Here is a 15,661-nt window from a genome sequence, read left to right on the forward strand (position 1 = left end):
AACGAATTTCATAACCTGAACTTCGCTCATCTCTAATTACTACTATTATATTACTATTGCACATATAATTGGTGCTGTAAGTATTATATTAAGACATATAATTACTATAAATAATAGTAACTAATAATCAGAGCTAGTGTCCATTTAACCCCTTAGTGGAGGCGGCAGCCGTTCGGTGTCCCCCGGCACCTTCGCGCTGGTCTCTGTTTCCGGGAGGACAATGTTGACGAGCGAACGCAGCTTCAGAGGCGGAAGTGCCGGTTTTCCGGTCATGGCCCCGTTGCTTGTATTGCTCCTGGCCGGGGTGGCACTTGCTTCTCGGGGTGACCGGGAGCCTGTGTACCGGGAATGTGTCTCAGCCTGCGAGCAGAGGAACTGCACCGGGGCCGGACTGCAGGATTTCCGGGCTGAGCAGCCCCTGTACATGAGGATGACTGGTGAGAGGAGCACGAGTGACATCTCCAGGCGGGGAGGGGCGGCGGCTGGGAAATGGTGCCCAGTGGAGTGCCAGCTGCAGTGTCCAACATAACACTCAAGTTCCAGCCACAGTGTCTCATCCCACAGAATAGAGCCACAGTCAGTGCCCCATATAACAGGTATAGTGCCAGCCACAGTCAGTGCCCCATATAATAGAAGTATAGTGCCAGCCACAGTCAGAAACCTGTATGAGTGTAGGGTATAGTGCCAGCCACATTGTTCCATGCCATAATCAGTGCCCCATAGTATAGTGCCAGCCACATCCTGTGCCCCATATAACATTGAGGTATAGTGCCAGCCACATCCAGTGCCCCATATAACGGGTATAGTGCCAGCCACAGTCAGTGCCCCATATAACGGGTATAGTGCCAGCCACAGTCAGTGCCCCATATAATAGAAGTATAGTGCCAGCCACATCCTGTGCCCCAGATAACATTGAGGTATAGTGCCAGCCACATCCAGTGCCCCATATAACAGGTATAGTGCCAGCCACAGTCAGTGCCCCATATAATAGAAGTATAGTGCCAGCCACATCCAGTGCCCCATATAACAGGTATAGTGCCAGCCACAGTCAGTGCCCCATATAATAGAAGTATAGTGCCAGCCACAGTCAGTGCCCTGTATAACAGTGTGGGGTATAGTGCCAGCCACCGTCAGTATAACAATGTGAGGTATAGTGCCAGCCACAGTCATTACAGCAGTGGGGATGGAAAGTGCCAGTTGCACCATATAAAGATGAGCGCTGTGTGCCAGCAACAGTCACTGACCCATATAACATAGGTAAAGTACCATGAACAGTACTCCACTGTAACACTGAAGGGGTGAAGTGCCAGCCACAGAGCACCATATACAGTCTTGTGAAAAAATTAGGACACCCTTTGAAAGCATGTGGTTTTTTGTAACATTTTTAATAAATGGTTATTTCATCTCCGTTTCAACAATACAGAGAGATTAAAGTAATCCGACTAAACAAAGAAAACTGAAGAAAAGTCTTTTCAAGATCTTCTGTAAATGTCATTCTACAAAAATGCCTATTCTAACTGAGGAAAAAGATAGGACACCCTTGCCCCTAATAGCGAGTGTTACCTCCTTTGGCTGAAATAACTGCAGTGAGACGGTTCTTGTAGCCATCTACCAGTCTTCGACATCGGTCTGAGGAAATTTTACCCCACTCCTCAATGCAGAACTTTTTCAGCTGTGAGATGTTTGAGGGGTTTCTTGCACGTACAGCCCTTTTCAAGTCACCCCACAGCATCTCAATGGGATTCAAATCTGGACTTTGACTTGGCCATTCCAGGACTCTCCATTTCTTCTTTTTCAGCCAATCTTTGGTTGATTTACTAGTATGTTTTGGGTCATTGTCATGTTGCATGGTCCAGTTCCGCTTCAGCTTTAATTTTCTAACTGATGGTCTCACATGTTCTTCAAGCACCTTCTGATACACAGTAGAATTCATCGTGGATTCTATGATGGTGAGCTGACCAGGTCCTGCTGCAGCAAAGCAGCCCCAAACCATGACACTTCCACCTCCATGCTTCACAGTTGGTATGAGGTTCTTTTCTTGGAATGCTGTGTTTGGTTTACGCCAAACATGTCCTCTGCTGTTGTGTCCAAATAATGCAATTTTGGACTCATCTGTCCAAAGAACATTATTCCAGAAGTCCTGGTCTTTGTCAACTTTATCGCTGGCAAATGTCAGTCTGGCCTCGATGTTTCTCTTGGAAAGCAAAGGTTTCCTCCTTGCACACCTCCCATGCAAGTTAAACTTGTACAGTCTCTTTCTGATTGTAGAGGCATGTACTTCTACATCAACAGTAGCCAGAGCCTGCTGTAGTTCTCGAGATGACACTTTAGGGTTTTTTGATACCTCTTTTAGCATCTTGCGGTCTGCTCTTGGGGTGAACTTGCTGGGGCGACCAGTCCTGGGCATGTTGGCAGTTGTTTTGAAAGCCCTCCACTTGTAGACTATCTTCCGGACAGTGGAATGGCTGATTTCAAAATCTTTTGAGATCTTTTTAAATCCCTTCCCAGACTCATAGGCTGCTACAATCTTTTTTCTGAAGTCCTCTGACAGCTCTTTTGCTCTCACCATGGTGCTCACTCTCACTTCAACAGTCAGGAGCACACCAAACTAAATGTCTGAGGTTTAAATAGGGCAAGCCTCATTCAACATGCAGAGTAACGATCTACTAATTATGTGCACCTGGTGTGATATACCTGTGTGAGATCTGAGCCAATTTAAGAGGGAATACATGTGAGGGTGTCCTATCTTTTTCCTCAGTTAGAATAGGCATTTTTGTAGAATGACATTTACAGAAGATCTTGAAAAGACTTTTCTTCAGTTTTCTTTGTTTAGTTGGATTACTTTAATCTCTCTGTATTGTTGAAACGGAGATGAAATAACCATTTATTAAAAATGTTACAAAAAACCACATGCTTTCAAAGGGTGTCCTAATTTTTTCACATGACTGTAGCAGAGAGATCGGAGCCCTGCCACAGTGCCCCATACCAGAGCGGTGCCCTGTATACCAGTGACAGGCACTCTCGGCTCTGGTTAATAGAGGAGTGGGAAGGCTGTGTGCCCTAGCTGAGGGTATGGGTGAGGTTGTCAGTACTGCACACCCCCTTAACAGCAGAGGCTCCACGAGAATCACCAGAACGGTCTGCCCTAGGCTAAATCCTTGTCCACCTTAGGGCTCATGCACACTACCATATGTATTTTGTGGTCTGTTTTATTTTGCGGACCCATTGAAATGAATGGTTCCGTATACGGTCCACAGAAAATGGAACGGACACGGAAAGAAAATATGTTCATGTACATGAGGCCTTAGTGGGATCTATGTGACCTATACAAGAAGACACTGCTGGAAGTAACAGCAGGGGGCGGATGGGAAGTGACATCTTCATGAAGCAGGTAATGAACGCCCTGCAGGGGCAGCAGCTCCATCAGTCAAGAAAGGCAGAGCCTGCAGTGATAGTCTGCTCTTTGGGGGAGCCGATGTATTCACTTTACAAACCCTAACAGCAGGATCTCCAGCTGTCAGTACAATATATATATATATATATATAATGAAAAGTAGGGCAGCACTCCTTTGCCAACTGTAAAATGGGTGCCAGCGGTAACTCCTCGATTCTGGGTAGTAGACAAGTCGCAAAAATGCACGGCACTCCTTAAAAGTGAAAAATGTGCTATTTATTCACACACGTCATACAGCAACGTTTCGGTTCTCTCTCAGAACCTTTCTCAAGCCAAGTGGCTGGAGAAAGGTTCTGAAATGCCTCGTTTCCACTGAGAGGATCGGTTCGGGTCGGCACAGTTTGGAAGACTTTTAATGGTCCGGTCTATTTAGGTGAGCGTTTCCACTGCAACTCGGGCTGCCGGGTCCATACGTGGTTTAGAAAAAAATGCGTAGGCAGTTAGTTAAAAAAGTGGATAGTTCCTGAGACGACCACAGCTTGCTGTTGTTTGCAGGCATCCTTCTCCTATTATCTATAGTAATGGCGGCGTGGTGTTTATGTTGCGCTTACGTTTGACGTTATTCAGGCCACCAATCAGGAGAATGTATTGTGTGACGCAAGTAGCTCCGCCCTAACCGTTCCATTTTTCTATGGCCCTACATCTGAAGCAGGACCCTGAATGGTGCGGTACGGTTCGCTTGTATGGATCGCTTTCATAGTGGAAACACCCAAAATAGCGAACCGTACCGTACTGAACCGATCCGCTCAGTGGAAACGAGGCAAAAGAGAACCGAAACGTTGCTGTATGACGTGTGAATAAATAGCACATTTTTCACTTTTAAGGAGTGCCGTGGATTTTTGCGATATATATCTTATTCTCCTAGCATTATAGCTTCACACTAGGGCTGCACGATATGGGAATTTTGTGCGATTGCGATTAGGGCCCTAAAAATTGTGATAACGATATGCGATGCGATATTTTAAGGGAATTGTGCTAGAGGTCTATTTGCTGTGGATGGCACTGTTATGGAGGGGATCTGTGGATGGCACATATATAGTATCTTATGCTATGTGCCATCCACAGATCCCTCCCATAACAGTGTCCCTGCAGTGTGAATGACCCCCAATACAGGGGGTGGAGGCTGGCATCTGGATTAGGAATGACAGCGGGGACCGGTGCAGTCCCTGTACTCTATTGCACCGGCCCCGCTCACTGTTGTATAATCTTATCTAACCTGTAGGCATTGTTAAAATATAATAATGTGTAATCCAGCTGTATTACTTACAACAAGTTCCGTAGCAGGGAGGAGGCAGGCCGGGAGGGTGGGCGGCGCGTCACTCACTACGTCACGCGCCTGCGCCGCCTGCTGCATTCATAAAGTGGGCAGCGCAGGTGCATGACGTAGTGAGTGACGCACCGCCCGCCCTCCCGGCCTGCCTCCTCCCTGCTACGGAACTTGTTGTAAGTAATACAGCTGGATTACACATTATTATATTTTAACAATGCCTACAGGTTAGATAAGATTATACAACAGTGAGCGGGGCCGGTGCAATGGAATACAGGGACTGCACCTGTCCCCGCTGTCATTCCTAATCCAGATGCCGGCCCCCAGCCCCTCCTCCCTCTGTTGATACACCCGCCAACCGCGCTTTTCAGCAGCCCTGTATCATTGTAGGTAATCGCAGCATTTTTGGGTTGGCCAAATCGACATATCGCAATCGTCTATTATGGCGATACGATTTCTTTGGCGATATATCGTGCAGGCCTACTTCACACTAATGCCTGACATCTGATCAGTGGTATTTTAGTCAACCTTCTATTTCCTAAAGGTGTCTTGTAGTCTAAAACACGCCTCCAGTCTTACAATGATGAGACGGGGGGAAGGGGGGGGGGTCTCAGACACTGAAGTCACAGATTACAGCTCTGCCCCAATGGAGCTGGAGTTTAAAAGCAGTCTGAGGAAAGTCATTAGCAGGTAATCATTTTAGGCTTTAAAAATAACATTAGTTATCATTATTTTTAGTTGTGGGAAGGAAGGGTTAATCTGGACTCTTTTGTTAGTTGGAGTCCTTGTTGTGAGATGGGAAGCTCCTGTAAAGTTCTGTTTTTCCAAATTGTGGTTTCATGTGGATTGAGTTCTCCATTTTCCTTTGTCTACAGGATGGGTTTGCCTGGATGACTGCAGGTATCAGTGTATGTGGGACACTGTGTCCCTGTATATCAGAGAAGGATATGCTGTGCCCCAATTTCATGGCAAGGTAAGTTCTGGGACAAGACTGCAATAGGATTTGTAGGCTGCACAATATGCTGAAAGCCATGACCAGGAATTAAAGGAGTTTTCTAATCTCAAGATTTGTGGCATATTGCTAGGATATGCCACAAGTGTGACATAGGTGCAGGGACCACCTCTGGGGAATGGGGCCCCCGAAGTAAAGGGAGAGCAAGCCCAGTCACCCTCCTTTCACCACTGTGGGAGTTAAAAAAAATAGCCGAGAGCTGTATTGTGTCGCATCTTTCCAGCAGCCCCCTAGTGGTGAATGGAGAGGTGCCCGCGCTTGTCCAGCTGCCCTCCATTCACTGCTTTGGGACTTCTGAAGGCAGCAGAGCTCAGCTATTTTCGGCAGTCCCATAACATTGAATAGAGAGGATGCTGCGCATGTGCAGGGGCCCTGTTCTGGAGATAGGAGCAGGTCCCAGAGGTGGGACTCACAGCAATGTCATCTTAGTGATATGTCTCAGATGTTGAGATGGAAAAACCCCTTTAATTTTAAATCAACCTTTTTATCCCACTCTACCATAAACGTGCACGCTTGGCTTGGGAGAAGACTAGGCTCCTGCTGGCAGCCGCTTGTGGGTAATCCAGCATGGCTGAGCTCTCTTTCCCACTAGATCTGGTGTCGTGGAAAAGTCTGAAGGCCATTTATTTCAGCTCTTATTATCTTATGTTTATGGTCAGCCGTAGTCTGACTGGAAACATTGCTGAGATAAGTCGACCTTTGTTTCTGTCTGTAGGAACCAAGGATCAGGCACGTCGAAATGCTCAGTCTTTCTTTCCCACAACATCTGCCTTCAGGGTAGTCTGTACTCCCCCCATACACACTAGATAGTTGGCTGATCCAACTTGGTGAGTTTAGCTACGTTTCCCTCAAAGGGGTATTCCAGAATCCGAGTTCCACTGTCCCACTTATATCATCTTGTACTGATTCAAGCCTCGTTCTGAGCTCTCCGCAGCAGTCACTTGGCCCCACCAGCACTGTTTTGATCATTCAATGCTGAAGCCACGTCTACAGATCACATGGTCCTCAGCCCTGACGATTGAACGTCAGCAGTGACGCGCTGTGGGGAATGCTGAAGCACAGACCCAGCACACAATACCTGGATCTACATATATCGGCATCTAAAAACAGCACCTGCCCTGACCAAGGAAGTGAAAGGTGATACCTGGCGCAGAGCACCCCAGTGCATGCTGGGAAATGTAGTTTCAGTATGACGCTGAAGCCACTTACTTGCCCCACAGCATCGAGATGTCAACAAACAGCATGGGACATGGAGGCGGAAAGAGCATGTAGTACAATAATGATTGGGGACATACTCCTTGTACGGTAGAAACATTGTTGCTGTGTTTTGTTTTTTTTATGTTTTTTTTTTCTTAAAATCGGAGAACTCCTGTAATGTGGATTGCAATTCTTAGTTAATAGGTAGAAATCAAGTGGTTTCAGACCATTAAATACAAATGTTTTTTTTCATTTTTTTTCTTTTGCAGTGGCCGTTCTCCCGATTCCTGTTTTTCCAGGAGCCAGCATCTGCCCTGGCCTCCTTCCTTAATGGCATTGCAATTCTTGTGATGCTGAAGCGTTACCGATCCTCGGTTCCCGCCACGTGCCCAATGTACCAAACATGCCTCAATTTTGCTATGGTAGGTACCAGATGTGGCACCACTGCCAAAACCCCTTACATCTGAAGTGATGGATTTAATGTAAACTTGATGTGTTTACTCAGGTCTCCATAAATGCCTGGTTCTGGTCCACCATTTTCCACACCAGAGACACTGCGATTACTGAGGTAAACAGTGGAAGGAAATGGGATTTGCGCCGTAAAGAAATGATTGCTTGCACAGATCTGCTCATGCATGCATACAGTGTCCATCTGTCAGTGTAGCCTCTGCCACATTCACTGTCTGTCCCCACAGAAAATGGACTACTTCTGTGCCTCGGCAGTCATTCTGCACTCCATCTACCTTTGCTGTATGAGGTGAGTCTAGGAAGTGCAGAAAAAATCCTGCCTTCTATACAATATTTCTTCTCCAATGCGTGCTGCTTTGCCCTTTCTTATATTGCCTCACTTAGGGTTCTTTCAGACGTGCGTGTCCTGTGCGGAAATCACACTCCGTGTATGAGCATGATTCCCTGTTATGGACACTGCTCGTTTCTCAAAAACGCCCGGCATTATACTGATTTATAATGCTGTGTGTCTCTGCCTGACCTGTGTCTACTGAATTATACTGAGCAGATTATGTCAGCATAAGGGCGCATTTACACGACCGTAGTCTTTTGCAAAACACGGATACCGGCCGTGTGCGTTCTGCATTTTCCGGCACTGATAGAAATGCCTATTCTTGTCCACGATTGCGGACAAGAATAGGACATGGTCTATCTTTTTTACGGGGCCGCAGATCGAAACCACGGATGCGGACAGCACACTGTGTGCTGTACGCGTCTTTTGCTCCCCTGTTTAAATGAATGGGTCCACACCCTTTCCGTCTGAATGAGCCCTAATTCTGTAGAAATAAGACCGCGCAGAGACACACAGCATTATAAATCCGTATAATGCCATGTGTTTCTGAAAAACTAGCAGTGTCCATAACAGGGAATCATGCTCACACATGGAGGACATGCTCATTTGAAACTAGCCTTAGGCCTCTTTTAGACGGACGATGGGAAACTCCAGGACCATGAGCACGTGTGGAAACGGACCACACATGGAATGGTGCCTCTGTGCCATCTGTTTTTCTTGCCGAGCCATTCACTTGAGTGAATGAGTCCTGTGGCAAAATCGGAGCAAGATGGTGCATACAGCGATCTTCTCGGCACAGACGGATGGTCTGTATGGAAAACCGCTCACGTGCAGATATCCATCAAATTGAATGGGTCAGTGTTCAGTCCAGGTGCTGTCTGTTCTAAAGTCAGGAAATATCCCGCTGAAAGAGACCTCGAGTGCTTCTTCCTACCTGCTCCCCCTTTCTCATATGGTTTTTATTGGGTTTTGTGTGTGCTGTCTTGGTCTGTGCCATTACACTCTACAATCCCTGTGTAGCTTGTCTGCTGCCTCCCTCTGCTACAGTACTTTCCCCTGGTGTACACTCTTACTCTCTCGTTTGTTAACTTCCTCATTAGTCATCCCCACTTAATTTCAGTCACTCTCTGCCAAATTCTTAAGCCTCATTCACACATCCGTGTTTTGATCAGTGATTTCCATCAGTGATTGTGGAGGCTCCAATCCGTGTTTTGGCTCACAGACATAAGGTACAGTTGAAACTTCAAAAAATTAGAATATCGTGCAAAAGTCCATTTACTTCGGTAATGCAACTTAAAATTAGAATATTGTGAAAAGGTTCCATATTCTAGGCTCAAAGTGTCACCCTCTAGTCAGCTAATTAATCCATACCCCCTGAGCAAAGGGGACCTGAGATTGTGACTTTGGGGTTTCATAAGCTGTAAGCCATAATCATCCAAATTATAGCAAAGGCTTGGAATATCTCGCTTTGCATGTAATGAGTCTGTCTCATATGTTAGTTTTTACTTTGTTTATTGAATATTATTTTTCATTATCCAAGTATCAGAATATGAAGCAAAATCTTTCACAGACAACATGTCTTTGGTAATGTATCCAAAATATAAGATAACATATTAACAGCTGTTAGAGAAAATTAATAGAATCGATCTATAGTCTATGTAGATAGGGGTAAAAACTAAAAGAAACGGGGAAACCAAAGAAGGAAAGGAGGGGGGGGGGAGAAAGGAAACGGGTAGCTAGGAGTTCTCTCCTTCGTTATAAGCGGAGCTCTTCGTGATGGAGATCCCAACAGGACCAAGTCTGTAGAAACTTGTCCACAGTCCCCAGACAAAGCTGTACAATATTCTAAAGCGCAAATATCCTGGCTATGGGAGTAATAATCCACCTTAGTCGGGAGGGGGGGGGGGGGGGGGGGGGGTTCTTTTACAAAAGAGGGCTATCAAACCCTTCGCTGCAGTGAGAAGATGCAGGAGCAGCCCGGAGGTGCGACCACTCATATCTCTAGGTGAGACATTCAACAGGTATGAAAGAGGATCCAAACTCGCTGAACGCCCCAAAACGTCCTGCAGTACAGAAGCTACCATCCTCCAAAAGGGTACTACCAGGGGGCACGTCCAGAATATGTGATATATGGAAGCACTGTTGGCTGAGCATCTCCAGCAAACATTAGGGATACTCCTGTTTAAGGCGTGCAACACCTCCGGGGTGTGGTACCAGTGCATCAGTAATTTTATTTGAGTTTCTTTATAAGTTATGCAAGATGAGCTAGTAAAAGCTCTGGACCATATCACCTGCCAGAGGTTTATCGGAATTTCCCTATCTAGCCATTTCTCCCATTTTAGCATATATAAGTGCTTTCCCCTCAGTAAGTAAGTCTGGGTGATAAGCAGATCATATATATCTGAGATGAGACCTCTAACTGATGGGCCTCCGACACATAATTTCTCAAAAGACGTGAGGGGGGACATTTATCCGGAGGTGGTGAATGAATGGCAGAAATTTGCGATTTGGTTGTAGTGATAGTTGGAGAAGGAGGGTAGGTTATATTTAGTTTCTAAATCTGTAAAGGACAGAAGGCGGTTTGTTAGGGGATTATGTAAATCATGGAGACGGAAGAGTCCACTCCTGATCCATGGGTTAGCCATAATTGATTCGCTGCTATTACCTAAATGCGGAGTAAACAAAAACGGTGTAAGAGAGAGTTATAATGTAGAGAGGCCAAATTTAATCCTACAGGTCAGCCATAGATTTCTGGTGAATGTCATTGGGCCTAGCAGTGTCTGGGGTGTAATATCCGCTGGACGGCCCCAGATCATAGCTCACATATGAATTAGGGCTAACCAAAGCCTCTCTATTTCTGTCCATTTATTGAAGGAATTTAAGGTAGTCCAGGAGGCTAGGTGTCTGAGATGTGTGGCCTGGTAGTATAGGGCTATATCAGGTAGGAACAGGCCGCCCTGAGATTTCTTCGGGGTCAGGACATATTTAGGGATACAGTGTCGCTTGTTATGCCTTACAAATATAAGAAAGGCAGATTCGATTTGGCGCAAAGTCCCCGCCGGTACTCTAACTGGGAGCGTTTCAAATAAGTAAAGCAATTTGGGTAAGATTGACATCTTAATTGCTGCTATGCGACCCAGTAAGGATATATGTAGGGGTCTCCACTTATTGAGGAGCGTATTTATACTAGCTATGACCGGCGGGAAGTTTGCTCCATACAAAGCAGGATAGGTAGGGGTGATATGGACTCCTAAGTATTTAAGAGGGCGGATTTGCCAGGAGTATTTAAACAAGTGTTGTAAGAGAGTTTGTGGGGGTATATTTAAGGGTAATGCTTCCGTTTTGGTATTGTTTATTTTATAGCCTGATAACCTACTATATGTACCTATGGTGGCGTGCAAATTCGGAAGCGAGATATTTGGGTTTGTTAACGTTAAAAGGACATTGTCTGCAAAAAGTGAGATGGTGAAGGACTGGTCGCTTATTTTAATGCCCGTGATGTCTGGGTTCGTCCGGATCCGAGAGGCCAGGGGCTCTATACTCAGTATATAAACAAGCGGGGACAAGGGATAGCCCTGTCGGGTCCCATTTTTAATAGGGAACACCGAGGAGCAGGCATGGGGTATATTGATATGTGCCATAGGAGCCGAGTAAAGTCCTCTACGTGCTTGCAGAAATGGGCCTGTGAACCCAAATCTTTGCAGAGTGTGAAACAGAAAAGGGCAGCTAAGGCGGTCTAAGGCCTTTTCTGTGTCAAGGCTGAGGAGAAGGGCCTTGTGAATCAGTTGGGGGAGCCAGCAGCTTAATCGATTCGCAAGTAGTTTGGTAAATATCTTAAGATCCGAGTTTAGCAAACTAATTGGGCAGTAGCTGGCACAGTCTGAGGGATCTTTTCCTGGTTTAGGTATGACTGTAATAGAAGAGTGAAGCATAGTTTGCGGAATAGGTTCCCCTGCTAAAAAGGAGTTGAATAGGGTGACCATCTGTGGAAGTAAAATCTCGATGTATGTTTTATAATATTGATATGTAAGACCATCAGGTCCTGGTGCTTTTCCGGCGTATCTTTTATAACCTCCTCCAGTTCCTCCAATGAGATCTGCTGGTTCAGCTCTGCTAAGGCCTCTGGGGGGAGGGTGGACAAAGTACAGTCAGACAAATATTCGTTCAACATCTGGTCCCTGACATCAGGATCCCTAGGGAGTTTTGAGGGGAGGGGCTACAACTTAGTATAATATCATTGGTCAAAGTATTGAGTGCCCAACGCATCCTTTATACCCTGGGGGGTAGTAGTAGCTTCTCGGTCCCGCAATTGTTTAGTCAATAACGAGTGGGATTTATTGCCGAATTCGAGGAAACGCTTTTTAGAATATCTCAATAACTTCTCTGTTTTATTGAGTGCAATTATTTTGAGTTGGTTTCTGAGATCTAGAATCTTCCTTAGTAAGGATTTCGATGGTCTAGTGGCTAGTTCTTGTTCTGCCTGATGCAGATCTGCTAGGCACTTTCTATAGTGGCTATCTCTGTCTTTTTTTATCTTAGAAGCTGTTGAGATGCAGCAGCCCTGAAAGACTGCCTTATGGGCTTCCCACAGTGTTCCAAGTGAGGAGACTGAAGGTGCATTAATCTGGAAGTAATTGATTAAGTGAGTTTTCAGTTCCTCCCTCGAAGTTACATTGGACAATAGAGTTTCGTTTAAACGCCAATGGGTGCGTTTCGGGGACGGAGCCACACACTCCTAATCTAAGCTCAAAGGGGCATGGTCAGACCAAGTATTGGGACCTAATGTCGCTGAAGTCAAAGTTTGGAGGGTCAGTATATTCCCAAAGAAAAAAATCAATTCTCATATGTGTTTGGTGGGGGTGGGAGAAAAAAAGAGTATTGTCGCGCAGTGGGGTTATCAATTCTCCATAATTCATATAGGGAATGGGCATCGATGAGTTTACGGAATTACCTAGTTAAACGGTAGGAAACTTGAGAAGGAGGAGAGGAATGTATCGCCAATCTGTCGGCTATATCCGAGAAGTGTACGTTAAAGCACCTCCAATTATTAAGGCTGTATTATGGTATGGCCTCAAGGCCAAGAAGACAGAGGTAAGGAAGGATATCTGTCCTGAATTAGGCTAATATACATTACATAAAGTCACCTTCCTGCCATATAAGGTACCATGGAGGATAAGTTAACGACCCTGTGCATCAACCTCTGTCCTCTCAACCTGTAAAAGGTTTATTATGCTATTATTATGGCGATTCCTGCAGTTTTAATTGGAGCATTCGCCATGTAGGATGTGGGGAACCAGTGCTTTGCGAACGCCAGTGACCCTGTTCCTGATAAATGCGTTTCCTGAAGAAAAATTATCTCCGCCCTAGACCTATGCATCTCCTGAAGAGCGAGTTTCTGCTTGGAGGGCGAGTTCAGCCTCTTAACATTTAAAGATAAAAACCTAACCATTTTGGAAGATAAAAACCCTGGGCTGCAAATTAAGGAGGGGTATGTAATAGAGTTGTTGCGATACCAATTTTTTGATTCGGTTTCGATACCATGAAAAAGTATTGCGATATTCGATACCACGTGAAAAAAATAAACCAAAAAAGCCACGTGCATTCCACATTTTAAAAAATTCAGAATCGTGCAGTTTTTATTTATTTTTTCTGTTCCGGCGTTCACCGCATAGATTTTTTTAAAATATTTTAATAGTTTGGACTTTTCTGACGTGGCGATATGTAATATGTTTATTATTTATATATTTTATATGGGAAAAGGGGGTGATTCATACTTAATATTTTGGTGGGGGTTTTTTTCCCCCTTTTTTTTATTTTTATTTTTTACACTTTTTATTTAATAACTATTTACCCCCTTAGGGGCCAGAACCTGGGATCTTTCATCCCTTGTCCTATTCACCCTGATAGAGCTCTATCAGGGTGAATAGGACTTCACACTCTCCCTGCTGCTCTGGGGTTTGTGCACATGTTACCAATGGCAGCCAGGGCTTCAGTAGCGTACTGGCTGCCATGGTAACCGATCGGAGCCCCAGGCTTACACAGCTGGGGCTCCGATCAGAAGCTGCCACTGCACCACCAATGAGGGGGAGGGGAGAGGACCCTGTGGCCACTGCCACCAATGATTTTAATACTGGGGGGTTGAGAGGGGCCGGCGCACTGTGCCACCAATGATTTTAATGGGATTGAGGTTGAGGGGGGGAGGGGCACACTGCACCACCAATGATAATTATTACCCCTTAATACAGGAGGCGGGTACTGGCAGATCAGCGGCAGTTAACCCCTCAGGTGCCGCACCTGAGGGGTTAACTGCCGCTGATCGCAGCTTCCTGTCAGGGGCAGGGTGCCGGCAATGCGATTCTGCTGTCGGCACCCGCCTCCTGTATTATGGCTTAAAGTCTTTTCCTGGGTTTAGACTAAGTATTAGGCTACACAGAGCGGCGCCCAGCGATGTCCCAGCACTCACCATTATTCCTGGGCGCCGCTCCGTTCGCCTGCTGTGCCCCATTACTGTCTCCTCTCCTGCTCCACATGCTGATTACTATCGGAGCGATGAGGAGGAGACATCAGCTTCTCTAGTGGGCGTTCCTTCTCCCTGGCTGTAGCGCTGTCCAATTACAGCGCAGGAAGAAGGAACGCCCACTAGTGAAGCTGATGTCTCCTCCCCATCGCTCCGATAGTAATAAGCATGTGGAGCAGGAGAGGAGACCGTAATGGGGCACTGCAGGTGAACGGAGCGGCGCCCAGGAATAATGGTGAGTGCTGGGACATCGCTGGGCGCCGCTCTGTGTAGGAAAAGTACTATCATTGGTGGCGCAGTGCGCCCGCCCCTCCTCCGCCCCTCTCTTCTCATAGGTGGCAGCGGCAGCAGCACAGGGGGAGGGAGAGACTGCTCCCTTCTCCCCGTGCTGCTGAGAGAACATGAGCGCGCCGACAGCAGCGCGCTCATGTTTAGAGATACGAGACTGCGCAGAAGCGCAGCCCAGTATCGAAAAAATGGAAATCCCGGTAAGTATCGATTGGGTATCGAAAGTTCGATACCCGCAACAACCCTAGTATGTAATGTCTACCACATCTTCTGGGTCCCATCGGGTCTACCTCCAGGCTGCTCAGCATCACCACAGCTAGTCCCCTCAGGATTGAAGGGTATCTCTGAAGAACGAAGGAGAGATCAAAGCAGAAAACAGGATAAATTATGAGAAGGGAAAACAAAAAATAAAGACATCAACAACATGACCACTGTTAGGTAATACTATCAAATAGAAATTCTGAAAGATATCGGAATAAAGTAGTATAACATGCAGTTTCTTTTGGAGTCTCAAGTTGAGGCCCTGGAATAATAATAGGCCAAATACAACTAAGGCTTTCATCGGGAACATGACGGGAGCCATAGAAGGAACCGTCAAGCACTAATAAAGGAATCTATGAATTACAGCCTAGCATAGAAAGGCTCCACAACATTAAAGTGTAATGTAAACCCTCATCAGTATGGCAATAGAGTGGGGCTAGCGAAGTAGCTATAGGGAAGAGAAAATACTGATAATCAACAGTCCAACGATGGAGGTGAATCATCCGGTATAACCATTCCGGCTGTAGTCATCAATGAGGTACTGTCGATGGTTTCATACGCCGCTTGCGTGAGATAACTGCAGACCAGGTCGGCGGGAGCGGAGGAAGGTCCGCCGGGGTCTCCCAGTCGGGTAAAGACGGAGGGTGGACGCCTAGATGCGTGCAGAATTCAGGCAGGTCTTCTGGTGAACGGAGGACTGCTGTAGTTCCGTTTTTCCTAGCTGTAAGGCTGAAAGGAAAGCCCCATAGATATGAAATGGTATTTTAGTGAAGCACCTCAAGCAGTGGCTTCAATGCTTTGCGCTTCTGAAGCGTTATCCATGATAGGTCTTGAAACACGGACACTGGTGAACCTCTGAAGTCCAA

The 15,661-nt window shown here is 46.1% G+C and overlaps 1 protein-coding gene across 1 annotated transcript in view; it reads left to right on the top strand.

The window, feature by feature from the left end:
- The first annotated feature begins 230 nt into the window (after positions 1-230).
- Positions 231-15,661, top strand: part of PGAP3 (post-GPI attachment to proteins phospholipase 3) — a 29,332-nt gene continuing 13,901 nt past the window's right edge. The window contains exons 1-5 of the mRNA XM_040436558.1: positions 231-437; positions 5,597-5,694; positions 7,200-7,352; positions 7,436-7,498; positions 7,626-7,687. Coding sequence (XP_040292492.1) covers positions 272-437; positions 5,597-5,694; positions 7,200-7,352; positions 7,436-7,498; positions 7,626-7,687 — 542 coding nt within the window. The 5' untranslated portion in view covers positions 231-271. The remainder of the gene's footprint in view (positions 438-5,596; positions 5,695-7,199; positions 7,353-7,435; positions 7,499-7,625; positions 7,688-15,661) is intronic.

Source organism: Bufo bufo, chromosome 6 (genome assembly GCF_905171765.1).
Source record: "Bufo bufo chromosome 6, aBufBuf1.1, whole genome shotgun sequence".
Classification (NCBI taxonomy): Eukaryota; Metazoa; Chordata; class Amphibia; order Anura; family Bufonidae; genus Bufo; species Bufo bufo.